Source organism: Stegodyphus dumicola, chromosome 3 (assembly GCF_044657685.1).
Source record: "Stegodyphus dumicola isolate Sdum_Otavi_A_Nest chromosome 3, ASM4465768v1".
Classification (NCBI taxonomy): Eukaryota; Metazoa; Arthropoda; class Arachnida; order Araneae; family Eresidae; genus Stegodyphus; species Stegodyphus dumicola.
In genome coordinates, this window is record NC_140770.1 from 111,123,067 (window position 1) to 111,147,359 (window position 24,293).

The window sequence follows — 24,293 nt, forward strand, 5'->3', positions numbered from 1 at the left end:
ACTGATAAAAAGATGGAGACTAGCTAGAGCATTCCTTTAAAAAGGAAATGGCTAGTTTTATCTTAAAGTTTTATTTATTTACTTGTTTATTCTTACTGTTATTTTAAATTGATAGTTGTTGGGTAATGAGGCAGCTTTTCTGTTAGACCATGGAAGGTTCTAGCAAGATTTACATGTTCAAGATTAATGGCTGAAAATTTAGAAAAAACCTACAGCAATATGAAAAACATGTTCACTTCTATCGAATAATTTTATTTTACAAGATCATGGTGTAATGCTTTTATTGTTTGGAGAATTTTTCAAAAAAGTGAAACAAAATTGTTTGAATATATATATATATATATATATTTTTTTTTTTTTATTCCAAAAGTCTTTTTTTAAACTAGGTACTTATATTTGCATTTTTCTTTTTTAGCTTTGAGAAGTAATTTAATCAAGCAGAAGGAAGTGGCTGAATGCATTGTTTATACTCTTTTCTTTATTTATAGGTATGAAGAAACTACAGTTGTCAAAAATACAGTGATGACCACTAAAGAAGCTGTGAGTGAGAAGCTAGCTGAGTGCAAAAAATGGCATACTGTCCATTGTGTATGTTCATAATAAATTTTTTTAAAAAAATTGGGAATTATGATTGCATTATAAAATTTTGTATAGTGCTATTATAAAATGTTTATAACTTACTAAATTAAACAGTTTATAACCAATTTTACATGCAGGAATCTTTGTCTACTGTATGTGGAGCAGAACTTGCTAAATGGTGTGCAGATGTATCGAGTGATCAGAGCATGGATACTTTGTCTGTAGCACCTGTAGTAGAGTTTCTGCAGTCAGCTGGCCAAGGTCAGCTTGTTCAGCAAGTAAGTTTCCATTCTTTGATATTTCTGAATTTGATTTTTAAATTTAGGTAAAATTTTGATAGGTTCAAAATAGAACTTTCTATCAAATCCGAATATGGTTGTCAAATGGAGTCAACATATGGAACTGACATGCACCAAGTCAAGCGAATATAAATTCTCTCATAAATTTCTCTCACAGGGTTTATTAATTTTCTCTAGGATTTGTGTTATTCTTTGTATAGTTGAATTTTAGACTTGTATTACATGACTAATTTTTCCGCATTTTATGTTCTCTGAAATACATAGGAATTTTTTAAAATTTCAAATTTTGTTTGCTATCTCTATTTACTATATTATCTTTTATGTAGTCTGTTATTTTATTACTTATTCACTATATTTACTGATTTTTTTATTAGCATAATTTCTGAAATTCTCTAGAAAATGTCCTTCAATTTTTTTTTTGGGGGGGGGGAAGTAATTGCTATGTTAATGTATAATGCTTTTAATGTAATTAATGAATAATGACCAGAGACAGTATCTGCTGGCTTTTGGTGTTGCACTAGTGTCTTTGTTCAATTGTACATTATTGATATGCCAAGTAATTTATTTATTCCAATTATGTTTGTTAGTGTGAACATGCTGAGAGTGAACTTGCTAATGCTGTTCAGCAGCATAGATTGACTATGAGGAACTGCATTGAACTTCTCACAACTTACGCTGCTATTGTTTTACAGGTATTATTTTTTATAATATTGCAATTTCATTTTGTTGATAGAGGTGACAGAGTATTAAAGAAATTTACTTGTTATATTTTTAGCATGACATATTGTTAATAGAACGTATTCTCAAAGTTTTGATTAGTTTAAAACTTGATGTGGGAATGAAATTTGTTTTATGTGTATGTATAAAATAAATTTATAATATAAAATAAATTTTTTTAAAAAAATTGGGAATTATGATTGCATTATAAAATTTTTTATAAATTATTTATAATTAAAATTATTTATAATAAAATAAAATATTTTATTTTATTATAAAATTTAAAGTACTAAATGGGTTACCCTTCCTAGTTTGGACCTACCTATAGAGAGCAAAATAGATGTTTTAGATGGCAGCAGTGGCTAGAGAATTTGCTTTCTGATTTTACATCTTTGAAGTAAGTGCTAGACTCTTTTATTATTATTATTATTTTCTGTTTCTAATAATTTTTGGAGAGTTAGAGAATTAGATTAACTTAAATTTTCATTTTAGTTGTATTTCTTGGCATACATATGAAAATTAATTTTCACATATTTGTTGTAAGCACATATGATTAAATTATTTTCACTGTTGACTGATTTGGATAAATATAATAAATCACAAATGAAACAATTTGTTACAAATTAGTAGTTAACAAAGTGTTGTTATAATTAAACATATAACTTTTTTACCCAGTTATCATTTCGTGGTGTTTCTGTATTTGTATAAATATTTTATTCATAAGAATATATATTCACAGGTGCATTGAAATAATATCTGATTTTCGTAACCTCTATGGTAGAGAAAGTCCTGATGCAATTCAGTCTGCTATTTCTCTGAATGTTCAATTTCAGACAGTGATATCAGAAATTAATACTAAAGTTGTTCAAGTAAGTTATCTTTTACAATCAATACTTTGTCCTTTTAAATGTGTATGTGTACCAGTCTTTATTTTTCTAAAAGGAATACCTTTAAAAGTTGAAACTTTGACTGTTATAAAATTGATTTGATCATCCAACTGTGGTTGAACCAATTTGAAGATCTATTTTATAAGACTTTTTTCTAATAAAATATTACGCAAGGGTATCATAAACTGGTGTGCAAAATTTAATGAAGTAGTAGAACAGAATAACAGACTTTTTTTGGTTTCTTAGGTATTATTATAAAATCTAACATATATGACCCCTTTGAAAGAAGGCAGTTGCAGGTATTTACTGGGGAAAAAAAAGAGTAGTATATGTATGGTAGCAAAGCATGATGTGTTTAACATGAGAATGTTTTACTCGTATAACGTAACAAAAGCATCAGCAAAATGAAGTTTACGTGCCTTATAAAGGTGTTTTTTTTTTTTTTTTTTTTTTTTTTTTTTTTTTTTTTTTTTTTTTTTTGGTGTGTGTGTGTGTGTGTAAACAGAATTTCTTATTAGAACATCTTGATTTATCACTCCCTGGCTGATAAAAAGTGGTATCTTGCATATGGTTTAGAATTGGATGATCCTCTCTAGAACTGATTTACTTTAGTGAACAAACTATCACCAATCCAGCGAAAATGGAGTGGCAGTTCTTTAAAAGTTCAGGGACAGTTCTCGTTGGGAAACTTGCCAAAAATTTGATCCCTCTCATATAAACGCCGTTTGCTTTATTATTTACCTGAAAGTCTTTGACCTTTTTTGTGCATGTGTGTGTGCTATATATGTATATATATGTGTGCTTTTGGTTTGCTTATATTCCATCTAGTATTTAAAAAACAAAACATTAAATAAACAAATGCAGTTCAGCAAAACTGATGACCCCTGTTTGCAAACTGTTTGACCCTCCCCCATCTGGCAGTGTGAGGATCTGCTTAATGTACGTAGATTTTAGATGCTCAGTTTTCTCCTCAGACTCCCAGCTGTCGTTGCTCTGGCTCTGCTTCTCTAGCCGCAGATCTGAGCCCTTCCGATTCTTGATTATTCTCTCTTTTTATCGCTGTGGTGCTTCTTCTCTAACCTCAGATCTGGTCCCTATGGTGTCTTCATTATTCATACTTTTCATTGTTCCAGCACTTTTCTTTAGCCTCAGATGTGGATCCTGCAGAGTCTTGATTATTGGTCCTTTTCTCTTCGTCGGAACTCTTTTTTGAGTTTCATTTCAATTCTTTGAATTCTGTATTAAAGAATAGCTAAGTGCATTACGTTTTACCTTTTATATGCAATATTATTAAAGCATTTATGTGAAATAATAAATTATATTTTTATATATTATTTTACTAACATCTTGTAGTCAAGAGCTGTGAATTTCTCCTTAATCTTTAGAATTGGTTTATATTCATAAACATAAATTTTTCCATCTAATGTATTTTTTCAAAGTTGTAGAACAGAATGTAGAGCTTACCGCATAGAAGAACAATCAATGACATTTGACATCATTTTGTCAAACTAAATAAAAAAGGAAAATGCCAATATTGTGAGCAAGCAATTTCCTGTTCTTTGGGATCTGCTTGTAAACTAAAAATTAATTTTTATGCCTTGCTTTGAAGTAGCAACAAAATATCAATCATAGTAATAAAATAATGTAATCTTTAACAATAGTGAGTTTAGTTTTTATTTTTCAACTTTCTGAGCATTTTTTTTATTTCAGAATTTTATTTCAGTCCAGAGAGTGAGCGGTTAGATTGAGTTGATTCCACCAATCCCACTCCTTGTTTGATTCTTTCTGCTTTTCCCCATCTTTGCACACCACTCTTAATCTACTCCTGTTCTGAGTGCATTCATTAAGATCATTGTTAGGGAAAGCCGACTGTGGGTAGCGAACAGTCCCAGTTTCATAACCCATTATAGGAGCAGTTTTACCCATTTTTAGTATGATCCGAGAATTGATACTGGTATTGATACATGTTACACGAATGCGTGCTCTTCAGGATAAATGCAAAGCACCAGTGATGTTCATCCACTTGCATCTACAAACCATAAGATCTAATCGATTCTTGAAAACATATATTTTAAATTAAATCAATAGCAAAGACAAAAGAAATGCATCAACAATCTAAGCAAACTTTGAAAATATTGCTAGAATTCAGGGCTGGGAAACTTGTACTGTTTAACTCCCTAAGTGGCAAGATTGCCTTTATCTGGTCATGAGATTTCCTCTCTATATCAGCTTATAATTTAAAATATTTTGTGTACTTGTTTTCTCTGATGTACATATTGTGTTAATGAATGGAAGTTTATAAAAACAAAAATTACAATAAATAATTGTAAAAACTTTAGCTAATAAACTCAAACTTTAGCAATTAATTACCTGTTATTTAAGCAATGCACATAATCATTTTGCATTTATTACAGATTAAATAATCATATCGGCAGTGTATTCTGTACAAACTGCATTTATCAAATACAAGCTGAAATCAATGTTTCATAATAAGTAGATGCAGTATGTGTATGAAACATAAATTTCGCAGGATTTAATGCAGCTATCTTTTGTAAGGGTTGCCACGCTACCAGGAAAAGTCAGGGAATATGAAAATTGACTAAAAAGGTCAAGGAATTAAAATGTTTTGGTCAAAATCTGGAAACATTGGGGAATTTCATATGGTGATCCCCCCAAAAGTGATATTTTACGGCAACATTGGAAGTGATCACTTTCCTAACGAATTATGTATCACGTGAGCATCATTCGGGCAGCTGGTGTGGAGCCAGTTTTCACAATTTCAATCAGATTGTATTTTAGGAAGGCAAAGCAAGTTTCCAGCAACATTGGTTTCCAGTAACCTTGAGAATCTAGAGATTCGCATGTGCAATGCATGTTGAACGAAAGAAATACCTTCCCATTCTTGTATAAAATAAAATCAGTTTAATCCTGTGAGCAGCTTGCGTTTTTTGGATCTGTCAGGAAGACCTGTATTCAAAGAGCCTTTATTAGAGAAGTTTGTATATTTACTTACTTTAGACTCTATTTTTATAAACTTACATTTATATTATTAAAGCAAAATATCGTAAATTATAAGCTAATATATACCAAATGACAAAAACTCTCATGACCGGATAAAGCCTGCCATGGTGCTCAGAGGGTTAATCCTACTATATGGTACACACAGGATTTGGTGACATTATGATAAGCAGTAAATCCGACTTATGATGAGCAGTAAACTGGTCATTTTGGTGTTGGTAACAATTTTCAAAATCATGCCAAGGCCATACCGTATACTAGGTTTTTACTTCCTATAATTTAATGTGGCTTCTTCCTTCTAAATTTACTTATTATTAGTTAATAATATTTTCAAATTTCGGGCAGTTTTCTCTGCGTACTCCTGAAACTAATTCTAGCAGTATGATGACATACCATCACGAAATTTAATGCACATATTTTTCTTTATGGATTATGTATGCTGTTCTTTCATTTAGCTGCAAAATATTTCTGAAAAAAAATTATTTTTTAAATCCAGATTAGGCAGATTCTAATCTCAATCTTTAGCGGAGAAAACAAGTGTTATAATAGTAATGCTTTGGGGATTATATATATATATTTGTGTAAATCATTATTCTTTTAGATTCTTCAAGATTACATACGCAATAGTAATTTAGACTAAATACGATTAACATGCCAGAATGTTCCCAAAAGTACTTGCCTTGGGGAAGATCCTGAAATTGCAGAAAGTTAATTAGAGGTTGCCTGTTGGCAAAACCATCATATTTTTTCTATTTTACACACACACACATATATATATTCATATGTCATTGGCAAATTTTTCTGTTTTCAAATGGTACCATAATTAATTTACCTTTCAGCACAGCCAACGGGCACTACGTGGATAGACTGGAATTTTCTTAAAACGCACCTGGAAAAGTCAGGGAATTTTAATCTCCTGTCTGAGTAGCAACCCTGTTTTTTTAAAGCCATAATTGTGTCTTATCAATGTTAAAAGAATCCTTACTTCTTCCCCCCTATTTTAAGTTCTAAAATTGTTACGCATTTGCTGTAACCCCATGGTCTGTACAAATCCATAGAGAGATTTTAAAGTCCCACAGTCTAAAATTATGATTTTGGAAGAATATCTCATTGACATCAAAGGCTCTGGCCTCAAAAGTGCTGTTATCTTGAAATAACAAGTCCTTAGGTGGTGTTTTTTTTTTTTTTTTTTTTTTTTTTGAATCGATTTTTGGTCCTTAATTTCGACCAAATTCAGCAGGAGAGCCTTAATTTTAATCATCTGAAATTTCTGTCTGTTTTTGTGACTGCCATTTTTGAATGTGAATAAGCATTTTAGATAAATATTTTTGGCGAATCATTGACAAGTGGATGAATAGGTTCATGGATTATAATTTGTTCCTTTTCTAATATAAATTGTTGAATACTTAAGTTTCTGAACAAGAAGTGAAACATAAACACTTCAAAATTATTTCACCTTTTTTAATGAAGAGTTCTTAAACAACTTTTTGATTTTGAGAATGTGGATTCTTTATTAAACGGTTCCAAATTTGGCGACTTATCAACATTTTGGAGATTATAAGATTAGTTTCTCGTAGAAAATTTTTAATTCGGAAATCTGGGAATTTTTCGACGATATTTTTGAAAAACATATAACATTGATAAATTTCATTAAAATTATGCTAATGTATTGAATTGTATTCAAGAAATAGCATTATAATGAAACATTTTTTTTTCACTACCATATTATAAAGCGACATTATTTTCTTTTTTGGCAACTTCTCATTTTAACCTGTGCTGTTTGACATAAAATTTACCTGTGATTTACTAAACCTCTAAACTGAGCAATATGAGACATAAAAGAAAAAATCAACATAAAGCTATTTGGTAGTAAAACGTAAATAGATGTTGCTAACTTCTTTTAAATATGTCCAACTATTATAAGGGTGAAATATTTAATGCTATCTGTTAAATTTTATAAAGTTGATTTTATTCTCAAATTTATTTTATAATTGTGTTTATTAAATTATATACAGTAATAATGCATTCTACTTGTGGATTTATTTTATTCTTAAGATGGTATCAGTTGATGGATCCTTAATTTTTTTCATTAATAGTTCTTAAAAATCCTTAAAAGTACTTAATTTCTATGTGCAGAAATGTGTATGAACCCTAAGTTCATACAGCATCAGAAATTTGAATTTTTTCTCCTCCTAAGTGCAGGTTACTTTGAATTAAATTTTGATTTTCAAAATATATTTATGAAGGAACAAGAGCAATTTGCAAATTTCTGAAGAACATCTATCTGCATTCTTTTATACTTCCTGTTGTATTGACGTTCTTTCTTTTATTTTAATGTCATGATGTTTTCATGGTGTGAAATTTTTTTATCCAAACTGCTTTTGTGTGGGTTTACTGTGAAAAATCTACCTTATCCTTAAAGTTTACTTAGCTAGAAATAATTTATATTTTGTTAAAAATTAATCTCTTTGGTTAAAAGTACTAAGCTGTCCAAACGATCATTTTGCTTTTCTAGCAATATAGATGTTGAAATAATGTTTTATCAGTCTTGAAGTTTATTTTAATGAATAATTCTCTTGTGTTGTAGATTCTTGAGAGAATGCGTATAGATGGTTTAGATGATAAAACTGCATTACTCTCATTTGCAGAAGAAACCAAGGGCGCTGTATTACGATATCTTTCAGGTACTATATTTAATTTTTTTTGTTTATATGTTATTTATTTATATTTATACGGCTTACTGAAATTATATTATTTTTAGAATCTGGAGAGCCAAGTCATCTTGCTTTTCTTTGTGTGTTAGGAGAAGCCTTGTGCACTGTTAGGAAGACACTATTTATGATGGAAACTGCTGCTGGAGGTTGGTATATGTTATGAATGAAATATGGTTCTTTCTCATACTGATAAATAGCTTCTGGTTGTCATTTATAAATCATTTATAAATATTCTTAATGAGTTTTTAAGTATTTAAGAATGGTATGCCACATATATTTAATTTGTACAGAATTATGCTGTTTTTTCCTCTAAGTTTTCCCTCCTTCTTTCATCTTTTTTTTTGGGGGGGGGGGTTAACATCTAGCAGTTGTTCAAATACCAATGTCTGCTTCTTTTGCAAGTAAGTGCTTTACCAATTTTTGAAAATATTGAATGTAATTGAGGAAAAAATTCTGTGTCAAATTTCAATTTAGCTGCAGAAGTACCGTTTTAAAAATGTTGGAGGTATTACAAAAAGCTTTTTGTAGCATTACTGTACAAAAATCTAAAGTTTTTGCTTATTAAAAGTTGTTTAAGGAAAACTGAAAATACATGTAGTGTGAGCACGTGTCACTTAAATCTAGAGAGAGCTCATATGAGCTTTTTGTTAAATTTGAGTCCAGTTTGCAACCTCCTTGTTCCTTTCATTTGCTTTTTTTTTTTTTTTTTTTTTTTTTTAAGTTTGGTCAAATGTGTTCTGAGTATCCAAAAATTTAAATTTAATAAATTTAATTTTTTTATTATTTAAAAATTTAGAATTATTATCTAAAATTTAAGTAAATTCTAATAAATAGCCTAAAATTTAAGTAAATTTTAGGCTATTTATTAGAAAATGCCATCTGTTTTCAATAAATTTGTTGTTATAGTACATTGTGAAGATGAGCACTCAGGTAGTTATCAGAATTAATTTTAAACTTTAAGATTTTAATTTCCATAAAAATTTCATAAAATAATCAAATCTAGAATTATCTTAATTTTTGACTTACCTCAAATGATTGTATATGGCAGAAATATCCAATCACAAACACGTTAATAAAAATATAAACTATAAAAAAAACAGCGTGTATAATTTTTGGCTTGTGTCAAATATATATATAAACAAATAAATATATCCTATTAAAATCCCTGTAAATACCACCTTCCAATGCTCCAAAAGTATCATCATTGTCATCAGTGTGATAATTGAATTTCAAATTTGTTTTATTATCTGTTTCATATTCTGTAAACTTTAATGAATTTTCGATTAACAAACTCGATGATTTCAAAGGGAGGACTGGTAACACTGTTGGGGAGGGGGAAATTATCTCCAATGCATGAGACTATCTATTAGACATTCTGAAGATATGCTTTTTTTGAATATTTTTTGATATTGCTGTTGAATTGAATTTTATGATTTAAGTGCTAGGAACATGATATTTAATAAATAAAGGTAACACACAAAACGTTAAAAAACACGCCTGTGGGCATAATATAAATTCTGAAAGCTTTTAGATTTTTTTAAAAAATAATATTAAAGTAGCAAGTATGGCTAAAAGGATATTTCACAGTGAAAAGCACTTACATATTATATATTCAACAATGCACATTTAAGCATACTTAACACAATAAACCAGCAGAACCGTCCAGAGAAAAGAAACTTAAAATAATTGAAATATTTAATAAACATGAACATCATATTTAATAAATTAAGGTAATGCACAAAATGGTAAAAAGCCTTTTGAGCATAATATAAAATATGAAAGCTCTCTGATTTTTAGCCCAAAAAAGTGTTAGCCTTGAAGGGCTACAAGTCTCGAAAATGGTATTTTGCATCGGTTCACTATAAACGTAGGTATCATGGCACTTTTCATATAGAAACTTGCTCTGTTTACAGGCATTGAAATGTCAGAGGAGAAATTGTGCATCTTGATTATGCAAGATTATAGTGTTATAATTATTATATGTGTGGTAAAGTGCATTTTGGAAGAACATTTCTAATGAACAACATTTAAGCAGAAATTATGATGCTCTGAATTATGTTTTTGGCAACTCTTCATAGTAATTTTTTTAAATAGTTTTATAATATTTAGTAGAATATGTAGACATTTAATCTTCAGTCTGCATTTGTCACATATTTAAATTAGTGGACATTTAATTGATTATTCTTCCATAGATGCCTTGCAGGTGCCTGCTATGTTTAACTCTTTTCAGCGAAACAGAAATTAAATTGTGGATCTTCTAAGTTTGATTAGCAGAAAATAAATTAGTCTGTTTAGTTTGTTATTTCAGATTTATTGCCTGAAAAGATTATTTAAAAAATTATTGAATGCTTATCATATTTAAGAAAGTATCTTAATATTTAACTGTGCTGTTTTGACCAATGTTTTGTTGCTTAGTTTTAGGAAATAATATAGATGGTATAATATCGATTGAAAGAGGAAAAACTTGCTGTCTTTAAGTTACATTTGCAGTCTTACTCATTCTAATTCCCATATCTGCATGCATTTTATATAGCAATATCTGATAGGACAGTGCATTTTATGGGCAGTTAACATTGTCACAAAATTAATTAAATTTAGTAAAAATTCCCCAAAATAGTGCTCTCTACTAGTTTATACAGTAGAGAGTAGAGTATTATCTGATAATATATTGCCCAAATCTAGATTAATAGCTTTTCTGATGTTCGTCATGTTTGAAGTTTAAATATTTTTGAGTTTCAGCTTAGACTGCTGCCATTTTATATTTAATCAGTTAATATTAAAATGTCTCAGTGACAGTGTTGCCATAAGAAAATAGTGATAATAAAAAATGTTTTTTCCCTTTACTTTCTTCCAGATTTTAATTTGCACTTTCTTTTTGTTTAAAGATATTAATCAACTGTGTAATAAAATAACAGCATGAATTGATTTCCCATGATTTTAAAATATAGATTATTTAAATCATTATTCAATATATTAAATCTTTAGCTTCAGGTGATAGACTGGTTGATTTGACGTCATGGAATGGTGACTGGTTCTTGGATGAGATTTACAGCACATGTGCAAATATAGCTCAATATGTGCAGCTTTTGTTAGATAGTCATGTGGTATGTCTCCCATCTTTTCTCATTAATCTGTTAAAATGATTTAACACATTTTCTTATTTTGAATTTTGTGTGATGTGTAAGCATAAATTATAATTTTGTAAAAAGTTATATCATTTTAAAAATACATGAAAATATGTTTCAGGTTGAAAATGTGGAACTTAAAGCTGGTTTGCAAGGAGTAAAACTTGCTCATTTTGTTTTTAATGCTTTAGAAGTAAGTGTTATTTATGCAGATATTGTGAAATCAATAAGTAATTCTGTTTCTGGGACTTTTTTTCATTTAAACCAGTTGAGTGCATAAAATTACAGAACACTGATAATTTATCTTGCATGCAATTCATAAATTTGGTAATTTACTTTAGCAAGGTTTTCAATGGAGACTTTCTTTCATATGCTGTCATTTGCTTTTGCTAAGATTTGTTGCTAATGATATGAAATAATAAATTCAAATATTGATTAATTAGGAGAAGAAACATAAATTTAAACATATTTAATATAAATTTTACTTCTGAAATATGATGACAAAAAATCTGTTATCCATAATGCTATTGTGTAGTAGGTCTCTTTTCCATTTTCAAATATGAGAGTATGCAGTTGCTTTTTGATTACAGCCAGATATATTGGCAAACAGTACAAAATTAGGATTTTTTCTCTGCACCTTCCAGGAAAAATTGCAAGCTTCTGATTTATTAATATGCAAATTTCTGTCATGTCCTTTTCTATAAAAAATAAATAAAATATAAAAATAAATTGATAAATAAAAAAATAAATAAATGTCCAACACATTCTCATTTCCTTGCATTAGAAACTCTTTTTTGTTGTTGTTGTTGTTCTTTCAAACATGTCTGATATGTTTTCTCTTAAACCTTTTCTTAATTCACTGCTGTGCTTTAATACTTTCTCTGAAATACTAAAAGAGACCAATTTTTTTCATGTATTCATCATTTGTATTCGATGTAGGTATGATATTGGGTACTATTTTATTTGCATTTAATATAAGTTGCAACCTTTTTTTTTTTTTTTTTTTAAATAGAAGAAACTTTTATTTGATTAGTTTTACATTAATCATCCTGTAGGAAAATGTGTTGAACTGAAAGAATGGATTGGAACCAAGAATGGTCTAATCTACTGGTGTTTTCTTATTGCTTCCTTATTAAAAGAGCTATATCATTCACTTGCCGAAGTATAGCAAATATAATTGCCCAAACTCTAATGTGTAAATTTCAAGTGTTGTCAAAGACTTTTGCCATAGCAGCTTTAAAAAGAAAGTACAATTTTCTTACAGTTATGATGCATCAGCTAAAATTTAAAACCAGTTTGTTGTCTATTGGGAAGCTTTATGTGATAGATATTTCATTACTTTTCTGTTAATTTGGTGACTGATACTTCACCTATTTCAGATTTTGTTCAATAATTACACTTCTGCTTCTGTCATTCTATAAAGCGCACAATGAAGAAATATTCTTAAATTTACCAATACTTGAGAATAAATGAAATATTTTTATATTGATTAGAAATGACCTTTTTTTTTTTCATATCAACATGAGATTTAGTTCATATTTTAATATGAGAAACTGTAGAATAAGCTATAGTCCTCCCTTTTTAAAATATCACCATAACAAAAAACACAGCTCTTTGAATCATGCCTGAAAATACCGTTTATATCCCTTGAAAGAGGAAAAGGTTAACTAATACTTATTTTAATCCATTTTGGCAACATGGCCTCTTAGCAATAAAGTCTTTGATGACACTTGTTAGTCAAGTTAAGATTTTAAACATATGGCTGATTTAACAGAAAAATACCAAAATCCTTTTAGCAATTTTATAATAATTATAATGTTCCTTAGCTTTCTGTATTGTGTTGTTGCTAAATATGTTACATATGTGATACAGTACAAAGTCCATAATCCGGACTCATCGGGACTTTGGCAATTCCAGATTAGGGGTTTTTCCAGATAATTTAAATCTGGTAAGATGGCACGCAAAAATTATGCAATTAAAAATATGAAACCATGATTTATGAAATAAAGAGCAATTATAATCTAAAGGGTATAAAAAGAAGCCTAATATTTATTTGTTTACTTTATTAAACATTTCTTTCAATGCAAGTTGCTTTGGTTTTTGTGCTAATACTTTCTCTTTAATTCTATAAATTGACATAATTTCTTGTTGAGTTACAAAGTTCCACTGTTCAAATCCTGTAATTGCTGTGGCGAGAATACCGACTAACTTGTCAATTGAAATTTTTTCGTTTTTGTTTCATCTCTGTTACTTCCTTCACTATCGGAAGCTCGCACGGGTAAACGCTTTACACGCATGCTTAAGTTTGTGGCTTTGAGGTCCGGATTATAGATCATTCCGCGTAATGGATGTCCGGATTACAGACTTTGTACTGTATAATTCTTTTTCCCTTTTAACTTAGCCTTCATTCCATTTCTTAGGATCTGAGCTTACATTTTCAAAATATCATATTACCTGAGGCAATACGGACAGCACTTGATCCTTCGGTAATAGAAATGGTAGCAAAATTGGATAGAATTATTGCGCGTTGTGGTGTACCTTTGGAGAAGCTGATAGCTGACTTGGAATCCAATATTACTAATCTTATTTTAAAAGCTCAGGTATGTTAACTCTTCTCTGTGGGAAGTTATTTGAAATGTGTGATTTAATCTTCAGTTTTATTCTTTCACATTTATCAGCATATATTTTAAGAGCAGAGGAATTAAAAAGAAATGATTTTTTTACTCTAGTTTTGCTTCAAAATGATACATAATTTTTAGATTAAACAGCTGGTAACAGAATTGTTGTAGCAGTTCTTAAATTTTTGTTTTTAGAAATCATATCTTACCTGAAATGAAAATTATTTAAGAATTATATTTTGTGTGATATCTTATTTAAATATTTTTATTCCTGTAAAGGTTGGTGAAAGTAGGGTTTTAGATACTGTGAAGAAACTTAGAAATGAATTTGAATCATTAATGCAGAGAGCAGAACCCCAAATATCAGGTTAGTTCTTTGTTTTGCTCTGTGTATCAAAGGTATTTATTAAAACTGGAATAATATTTTTTTTTTAAATTAACATCTAAGAAATTTGAGAATAAACAATTGACAGATTTTTATCAGTTAGCAGATTGCTTATTTTGAGGGTTATTTTGTATTTTGACATACTATGACTTTTACTGAAAGGTGCCAGAAGAATTTTTTTAATTTATAATTTTCAATGTTACACTTAAAATATTATTTTCTCTTTTATGCTATGATTTATATATTTTCATATTTGCTGTTTTAGGTTTAAATCAAGGTCAGATGTTACTGATGGGTTTTAATGGCCTGTTCACTAAAGTTGACTCTGATTTAGAAATACTTATATCATTTCTTGATAATTTGGGAATTCCAACAAGTTGGCAGAAATTAGATGTATATCGTGATACTGTAGCTCTTGCTGTAAGTTATTTTTTATGGTAGTTTAAGATAGCGTAGGATGTTAACTACATATCTTAGTTTTCTCAAATAAGAATATCTTAGAAAAGAATGTTAGGAGTCGTATAAAAGTATATAATAGGTGTTACCTGAAACATGAATTAAGAAATGTATTTTTCAAATTAGCACAAGTGATCATTGTAATGAAAATTTAGGCTAAGTTTTCTAAAATTATAAACAGAATTTTCACATTTCAACTGCAATGTGATATGCTGTTAAGTTTAGTGTTTGGATTACTGGACTCAGTTCTAGCATAACTGCATTATGCATAAGTGTTTTTAATTTTAAATGATTTGTGATGTTTTTAATATATTGATGAAAATAGAGATTTAGATTAATAAAATATGAATCTATATACACTGAAGAGCCAAAAAAAAAAAGGGGGGGACTAATATCTGCCTAATATCATGTGGGTAGGTTCCCTGCGAGGCACGGACTTGACTAATGTCTGAAGGTGTTTATACCATGAATTCTTTAGGGCAGTCCACATATCGTATGTGAGGTGCTGGAGATATTTTCTCAACAGCACATTGCAAGGTATCTCAAATATGTTCAATAATGGGAACTAAGTGGCCGATTGACGTGTCTAACGTCAAAAGAATGTTCCTGAAGCAAATCGGTAGATGTGCGAGTTGTCGCATTGTCCTAATGGAAATGCCCAAGTCTGTCAGAATGCACAATGGACATGAATGGATGCAGGTGATTGGACAGGATGCTTATGTATCAGTCACCTAACAAAGTCATATCTAGATATCAGAGTCGTATCTAGATATATAATGCCAACTGCACACCCCCCATACCATGACAGAGCCTTCACCAGCTGCAACAGTCCCCTGTTGACGTGTAAGGTTAACACATGGCTTTATGAGGTTGTCTCCATACCTATGCACATCCAGCTGCCTGATACCATTGAAACTGAGACTTGTCAGACCAGGCAGTGTGTTTCTAGTCATCAACAGTCCACCGGCAGTGTTCGCGGGCCTAGGTGAGGCATAATGCTTTATGCCATACAGGCAACAACGATACGTGAGTGGTTGTTTGGCTCTGAAAGCCCATGTCAATAGTGGACCATTGAATGGTTTGCATGCTGATACTTGCTGATGCCCCAGCACTGAAATCTACAGCAGTTTGAGGAAGGGTTGTGCACTTGTCATGTTTAATGATTCTTGTCAGCAATTATGCAAAAATCCAAATTTTATTGCTACCTCAGAGATGCTGTCTCACCTCTCATGCGCCGACTATAATACCATATTTAAACTCATTTAAATCTTAATAACCTGCACTTTTATCAGCAGTAACTAATCTAACAACTTTGCCAAACACTTATTGTCTTATATATGCGCTGCCGACTGCTACGCTTTGCTGTGATTGGTTCTGTATCTGTAATTTCTATACATACGCCTAACCAGTTTTTTTTGGGGGGGGGGGAGGCCTTCAGTGTATTTCATCCATGTATTATTAAACTATGCAAAATTAACATCATAATGTCCTTTTTTTGGGTAATGAATCCTTGCACTTTGAGCAAACAAACACATTTTGTTTTCCAAAATAAATATTACAAGCAAACTGAGGGATAAGCCATGGAAAGCCCCCTCAGTCCCATCCTGGCTGATATCTACGTGCATTATTATGAATCAAAATTGTTTGAAACTTTAAACTTCTTGGTATGGTTCTGCTACGTAGATGATACTTTTACCCTGTTTGAAGGTAATAAAGATGATTTAAATAAAGTTCTTTCAACAATGAAATTCCATTAATCCTGCTATTCGGTTCATTTTTGAACTTGAGACTTGCTATTCTGTTCCATTTCTGGACATTCTGGTCACACGTAACACATCCAGCTTCAGTACTACGGTTTATCATAAACCTTCATTGGTTTGCCTTCCACCACACTTCAAATCATGTCATCCGACTAAGCAAAAGTTAGCTTCATTTTATTCCTATGCTCTTCAAGTTTGCTCCTTCAAATTATCCCTTGATGAAGAGCTAAATTGTTTAAAAGCAACAGCTATTGACACGGGCTTTTCACCCAACATTATTAATCAAGCAGTTAAAAAATTTTCATCTCAGCACACCGAAAAGCACACTCTTGTTTTAGGAGATTATAAAAATTCTGTTGTCATTCCCTTCTTTCCACCAATTACCTATAAAGTTGCACATATTTTGCAGAAATTTAACTTTCGGGTCATTTATTCTCCCATCAATAAAATTCTGAGTTCCATACTCGAGGACCCAATTCCGGATATGAATTCCTGGGGTATTTAGAGGATTTCTTGCCGGTGTGGTTTAATTAACATTAGCCAAACTAAGAGAGCCTTAAAATTTCAAGTTAAGGAACATGAGGTATATGTTAGAAAAAAGAGAAACACAGAAGTCTTCTGTTGCCCAACATCGTTGGTCCGAAAATCACACTTTCAATTTTTCTGCTGACAAAATTATTCAAAAAACATCTTCCATTGGTGAACTGGATTTTTCTAGAGGCATTTGACATTCAAAAAAATCTTTCTGTTCTAGTTAACGACCCTAATTCCAATCCATATTTGCCTTCAGCCTTTAAAGAAATTATGTTGTAGTTCTGGTTTCATTAACAGATGGTGCGAGTAGCTTGTCTCCTGTCCAGGCTTTCTTATCTTATCTAATCATTATATCTTACCTTGTTCATTTACATTTTTGCAGCTGAGGATGTTGGTTTGGTAAAACCATCGAAACTTGTCCTATGTAAATTTGAAAATATAACGCTGGTTTTTTGTACTTTGGCTTCTAAGTTAATGGTCATCATACTTTGATTCAATTTCTTCCAATATACATCCTACTCAAAATTAGATACATCAAGAGCATTCAGAAAGCTTCATGTGTAGCAAATTGGAAATTCATCCTTCTATATGGAATTTACATCCATAACCCGTTAAGGGATAATGCCACTGTACCAGGAAATGTAATAGTATCTGATTTTATTGAATTCTTTTACTCTGTTGCAAGTGTTATGAATGAGCTCTGAAGTAGCTGACTACTTGTTAACACATATTTATGGAGAAAATTTAGCATACTCTGCAGTCCTTTTACCTGAAATGATTTGAATAGTTGTGACCTAACTGATAACTCTGAATCTCCTTGTAGATCAACAAATCATCTAGTTTTTAAATTTTTAGCCTTTGCTATGGAAAATGTTTCCCAGCAATAAATGAATGTTATTGAATTGTGAAACTTAAATTGCGTAAATTCAATTTCCCACTGCTAATGATTTTCAGTATAGTTTTTCTTAATAAATTACATTTGATCTGAATCATCTTAATGTACTGTAGACATCTGCAGAACTTTATATGAAGATTCATCCAATGCTTAACAATTAATATTTGTATTTGTTTTTACATCTATACATGATGCTTTATTAATTTTATCCACATAGTATGCACATTTAATTATTTATTTTATTCATATCATGTAAGTAATTTGATAAATTAAAGTTTTGATTTCGTACTCAAGATTCTTTTAGCATTAGAAGTGTGAGAAATTATGAAATGAAATTAGTCAAAGAGCATGAAATTTAGAACATCTAATTAAATACTGATATTTGTCAGAATCATATTGTGAATATTTTAACAACCTGAACGAATCAATCATTCATTATAAAATGAATTTAAGTCAGTTTGAGTTCTTTTGAAATAGCATTGCTGTGCAGCCTAAAATCTTTCCAGAAATTCCTTTTTCCATATTTTAGAGTTGGCAGTTATGCTATTACCAAGAAATATGCAAAATTTTACCGTTTCGGTTACCGAACATGCAATAAAAGGTAAATAATAATTTGGTGCATCCAGTAATCCCATATCCCTGTTTCGAGATAGTATTAGCATTTCATTTAATAAGTCTGAACATTGCATTTTTTTTTTTTTTTCTCAGGTAATTTTTTGTTTAAAAATGGATATTTTCTTCCTTCCTTTCTTTTTTATTAAATTTTTTCAAAACTTGACAAGAGAATAAAATGGAAAAGTCCACTAACAGCTGAGTATTGGTGATTAACTAAAAGCAAGTGGATATATTAATTTTTATTTGAAAAGATTCTATGCACCAGTAATGATGAAGATTTTGGAGCAAACGTGGGCCTAATACAGAAGATGTAGCAAGCTGACATACGTCCTCTTGTAGATGAATACACTTTTCTCACTTTTTTCACTTGTGTTTCAATTCTCCTAACCCACTTAAAAAAAAGTTTTCTGTCTGGGTGTGTATGTAGGCGTTTATAACTGTCATAGCAAACCTTGTCTGTGTGGAAATGCTTACTCTTCATAAGTATCTTCATGTTAGGAAATAGAAATTAAGTGAATAGGGATGATATTGGATCAGTTCAAAGCCATAGGAATGTAGGTAATGAGGTCTCAGCAGTGAGACATAGAACATTATCTTGAAGAAAGGAAACATTGCATTCAAGTTTGTTAGGCTAATGAAAAATTTTTTTTGTAGTACTGTGCGTTAATGGTCTGCCCTTTGAGCAGAAAGTAGTGCGTCTCAAAACTGATGTTATCAAGTTTGGTCCAGAAAGTCGGTAATGAAACTTCTTTTATGAAGGAGATGAGGAATGTTTCCATGGTCAAGACCGCTGTTTTATCTGCAAGTCAAAATAACACCACCATGATTCATCCTTGAATCACAAGTTTGATCAAAAAATCTTAATAATCTGCATATGTGCATTGCAAATTTTCATCAAAGTGAATTTTTTATTCAGATTTTTATTCATAAAATATTTTGCTTTGTAGTGGCCCAATCCACAGCCATCTTGTGCATGTTTAAATGGTCGTGAATAATGACACACATGCTTATAAATACCTAGGCATTTTGCAGTAGTTCTCCCTGTCATTCGGGATCTGAAGGGGGGATATTCGTAAAAATATTTTACAGTTGTCTAATTTGAAGTTTGTCACTGAAGGACTGAAGAAACTGTCAGAAGTATTTTAACACAGTCATGTGTTAAAGTTAGAAGTTAAGCTTGAGAAAAGTGATTAGCTGTCTAAATATATCTCTGATATGCAGATATTATCAATTATCCCTCATGTGTGTTATTATCCCTTACTTAAGACAAAGGATATAAAAGAAAAAAGAAAAGCTGATAAGAAATTCAAAAAATAAGTAAATAAAACTGCTTTTCTGAGACTTTATTTCTAGAATTGAAGTTGATATTGAGAATATGCATGCAGGTTAGATGTGATAGTATTTGTTCTGTCATTCAGATATATATTGCTGATTATTCATAAAGTACCGTTTTTATTCATTTCTAAGTAAAAATTATACAGTACAATGTCCCGAATCCGGACTCATCAGGACTTTGGCGATTCCGGATGAGTGGTTTTCCGGATTATAGATCATCAATTTAAATCTAGTAAGATGACATGCAGAAATTATACAGTTAAAAATATGAAACTGTAATTTATGAAATAAAGAGCAATTATGATCTAAATGGTATCAAAATTTACCTCCCCATCCAAAAAAAAGCTTATTTGTTTACTTTAGTAAACATTTCTATCAATGTACATTGTTTAAGTTGCTTCGTTTTTTATGCTAATACTTTCTCTTTAATTCTATAAACAGACATAATTTCTTGTTCAGTTGCAAAGTTTCACTGTTCAAGTCCTGTAATTGCTGTGTCGAGAATATCGACTACATGTCAGTCGAAATTTTTTCGTTTTCAATAACATTCTTTGTTACTTTTTTCACTATCGGAAGCATGCATGGGTAAGCGCTTTACTGGCTTTACACGCAAATGTAGCGGACGCGCATCAAACGTGCATGTGTAAACTCATTACGTGCATGCATAAGTTTGTGACTTTGAGGCCCGGATTATAGATCATTCCGGATAATGGACGTCCGGATTGCGAACTTTGTATTGTATCAGGTAATTCTAGAGTTATTTGCAAAATTATACTGGTTATATTTAGCTTGAAACATCTTTGGCCAGTGTTAATGGTTTCTAAACAAAAATTTCAAGCTATAAGTATCACTTTATATATTTTAATTATAATTTGTCTAATTTATTGAATACATGGATGTAAAATGTAATTATGATGCCACACTATGATGCGAAGGTTACATATACAATTTCTGGTGAAAAATAAATTTAAAACTCAAATATAAGATTTATAAGGAAAGACAAAATAAATAAATAAATAAATAAATAAATAAAATAAATAAATAAAATAAAATAAATAAAAAAATAAAAATAAATAAATGTTTTTTGTTGTTTTATAACATGTTCCATAAATGGAACATTGGCGGGAAACACTTTTTACATGATTTTATAAAACATGATTAACAATATTTTTGTCCACAATTTTTCAATATTAGTAAGAATTTCTAAAAGTTATTCAGAAATAACATAGATTAGGCAGAAAAATAGGCAGGCTACATCCTTAGAATCGCAAAGCTATTCATTCCACTAACATTTCTTAAGAAAAGAGATGAAGCTTCCACAGGAAAAAAATTTTCCCAATAAATTAAAACAAAGTTATAGTTGATAAGAAGAAATTTATAAAAGAATTTTACAATAGTTGTTAGTAATTCATGTTAACATTTTAGCCGAATGATGACCATAAAAGTGTACCATTCATTCATCTGCACTCAGTTTAGAATGGAAGTTGCCGAACAGCTGAATTTTTTTTTAGTTCTTCATGAAAGAATGAAACTTTTCCCACTCTCTCCTAATGCCAACATGGTTATCTATAATATGATTCCCCCCTCCAGTTTTCTAAATGTATTTCTTGAAGAAACAACTGGGACAGATAGATCTTCTTGAATGCTCTAGTATAAATCTTCTCTGGGTACTTGATGATACCTGCTAAACAGTAATCCAAAAACCTGTCCTATATCATTTTCATCTATGTGTAAAACTCCTTTCTGCATTGCATAAAGTCTTGTCATATTTGCTAAATGCAGCAAATATTCTCTAGTTTTGAACTTGTGAAAAATCTCAACTGAAGATAAAGTAAACTAGTTCAGGAAACACTTCACAAATATTTTCAATGCTGTCAGTTTTTAGAATTTTGCTAAAATTTAAATGTTTTTCTCATTCGAATTTAGTTTTTGCTTCAAATTCGGCCTTTGCTTTGAAGATAAAGGTTCTTGAGGATCAAATGAGATTTCATGAGATATTTTATCATCATCTATTTTATTAGAAATTTCTTTCTTTCTTTTTTTTTTTTTTTTTTTTTTTTTTTTTTACATACATCCGTTGGCAGAACAGGCTAAAAAAATATCTTCATTTACATCTTCATCTGCCAAACGTCTACTTTCTTCTGGAGGCATTTTACAAATATCAGTATATTCTTCATCATCTGATAATGTATAAAAATATTCTAATGTATCTTCAACAGTCGTCACCATCGAGATAGATAAGGCCTGCGCGCTGAGTTACTACGTCACTGCTAGGGGACCGGTCTTCGCGCAGTTTAGCTTCCTTGCTAAACACCCGTTTTTCTAAACCTATTCTATGAAATTGGTATCTCATACTATAAAATCAGTCTAAAACAAAATTACAAGCGGCAATATAATGTTTTACAAAGCTTATACGAATATGAAATATTTTCATTTTCTTTTGTTGGTATTTATTATCAAAACAAAATTATTTGAGAATGGTGTGGTGCTTTTAAAAGCAAATCATTTCTTTGAAGAAAAATTGGTTTTAAAATTCAAGTAGCTGAAATTTTTACTTTGATTTTTCTGCACTGTCTTTGTGTTTCTCGTTGATTCTCATCACCGCATCAAATTTTTTTGTTTCACCCACTACTTTAACAAAATGTTTGCCAGTGGGAACACATGTTATCTCTCATTCTATAATTATTGCATATTTATTATGTTTATCATATTAATGTAGCAGGATTATAAAACATCAAACGAATGCAAGAGACTACTTTTAATATTTAGACTAACATTTAAATGCCTTGTATCAGTCAGAAAATTTTTCTGAATGTAATAAATTGCTAAATAGTCTAGTCTTAAAATTATTTCTTACTTACATATTGTATGTTAATCTGTATTACAGTTAATATTTTCCTCTTAATGCTACATAATTATTCGACAGAATCTGTAGTTAAATCGAGGTAATGTTTATTACATAGCTGTGAAGACTATCAATATTAAAATTCCAAATAAGTCAGGAAAAAAGTTTTTCAAATAAAGTTATACACAATGTTTTTGAAAATATTTTAAAAATATACGAAATACTTAAAAAACTTCTAGAAACTGAAATTTTGTGCAAATATTTGCATCATACCTATTTAACTATAAGCGTTACCTCTGTTCTGAAAATATTTTTTCTATTAATATCTACATGAAAAGAAAATATAAATCCTAACATCATGTTCAAATCTTTTCTGTAAGCAATTTTCTTAACTTAACTTACATAGCTTTTGGTGGTGCCACGTACTCAAATTAAAGATTGTAATTTAAAAGATAATTAAAAAAATTGTTTTTAAAATTGCATTGAATTGAATACAATGAAAACAAGTATGTCTACATATGAATTCAATTACTACTGCTTCTTCAATAACTGTACATTTTTAAAATTTAATTTTGCAGTTTCGCAATTTAATTACCTTAATATGAATCTTACATACATTACTTTAGAAACTTTTCTATCATTCTCAGAAAGATTTATATTGCATAACAAATTTTAAAAAACTGATTGCATGATAATAACATATATAAAAGTGAACAGAATCTATATTAGCTAAACATATGCATTTAAGTTTCATCATGATAAAATGATATATAAAGATTTGCAAAAAACATTGATATTTAAATTTAAGAACACAGTACTCTGTCAAGAATCAAATTTACTCTGCATTTGATATTCTACATATTATGTAATGATATAAGTGTTATGCTTTTAACCCCTTAGGACAGTTATTTCATATAAAATTAGTTTCCAATTAAAATAAATAATCATAAATTTTGCTGACAATTTTTATATTACTAGTGTTAGTAATTATTACAAGAGATGATGCTTCAGATGTCAAAAGTAAACATAAATTCAATTCTTAAAACATAATGGATAAAAAATTACAACTTATAAAAGCCAACAGAAAGCTTGCTGAGGGTCTCTTAACCGTGACGTCACAAGCCAGTTTCGTTTCAGAGCACAGGCCTTATCTATCTCGATGGTGACGCAACAGTCTGAAGTGGTTTTGAATAAGACATCAGCATAACATATGTTCACAAACTAATGAAAAATGCTAATGACTAGAAAATAGTGGAGATCTCTAATCATGTGATTCCAATCCACACTGTAATACATATATGCCTTTATAACTGAGTCATAAACAACCTCTAGCCTATCAGGAAACATCACGTGCTTTTCTCTAGCAACTGTGAGTGACCCACTTCAAATCCTTATGGGAATGTGTGAAGGGAGAGGATGATGGTGAAACACGTGAATTAAAAACAGTCATAAACATTTTTTCTCGATACTTCCTGAAAATTTTAACATATGAAAATCTTTCTCCATGCTTC

General features: G+C 30.1%; 1 protein-coding gene across 4 annotated transcripts in view; it reads left to right on the plus strand.

The window, feature by feature from the left end:
- nonC (serine/threonine-protein kinase Smg1) overlaps positions 1–24,293 on the plus strand; it is a 219,019-nt gene that overhangs the window by 151,581 nt on the left and 43,145 nt on the right. For all 4 annotated transcript variants that reach the window (XM_085813193.1, XM_085813192.1, XM_085813194.1 and 1 more), the window contains 12 exons: positions 489–588; positions 717–857; positions 1,466–1,570; positions 1,907–1,992; positions 2,335–2,464; positions 8,088–8,184; positions 8,262–8,360; positions 11,200–11,318; positions 11,461–11,532; positions 13,760–13,939; positions 14,237–14,324; positions 14,608–14,762. In XM_085813193.1, coding sequence (XP_085669319.1) covers positions 489–588; positions 717–857; positions 1,466–1,570; positions 1,907–1,992; positions 2,335–2,464; positions 8,088–8,184; positions 8,262–8,360; positions 11,200–11,318; positions 11,461–11,532; positions 13,760–13,939; positions 14,237–14,324; positions 14,608–14,762 — 1,372 coding nt within the window. The remainder of the gene's footprint in view (positions 1–488; positions 589–716; positions 858–1,465; positions 1,571–1,906; positions 1,993–2,334; positions 2,465–8,087; positions 8,185–8,261; positions 8,361–11,199; positions 11,319–11,460; positions 11,533–13,759; positions 13,940–14,236; positions 14,325–14,607; positions 14,763–24,293) is intronic.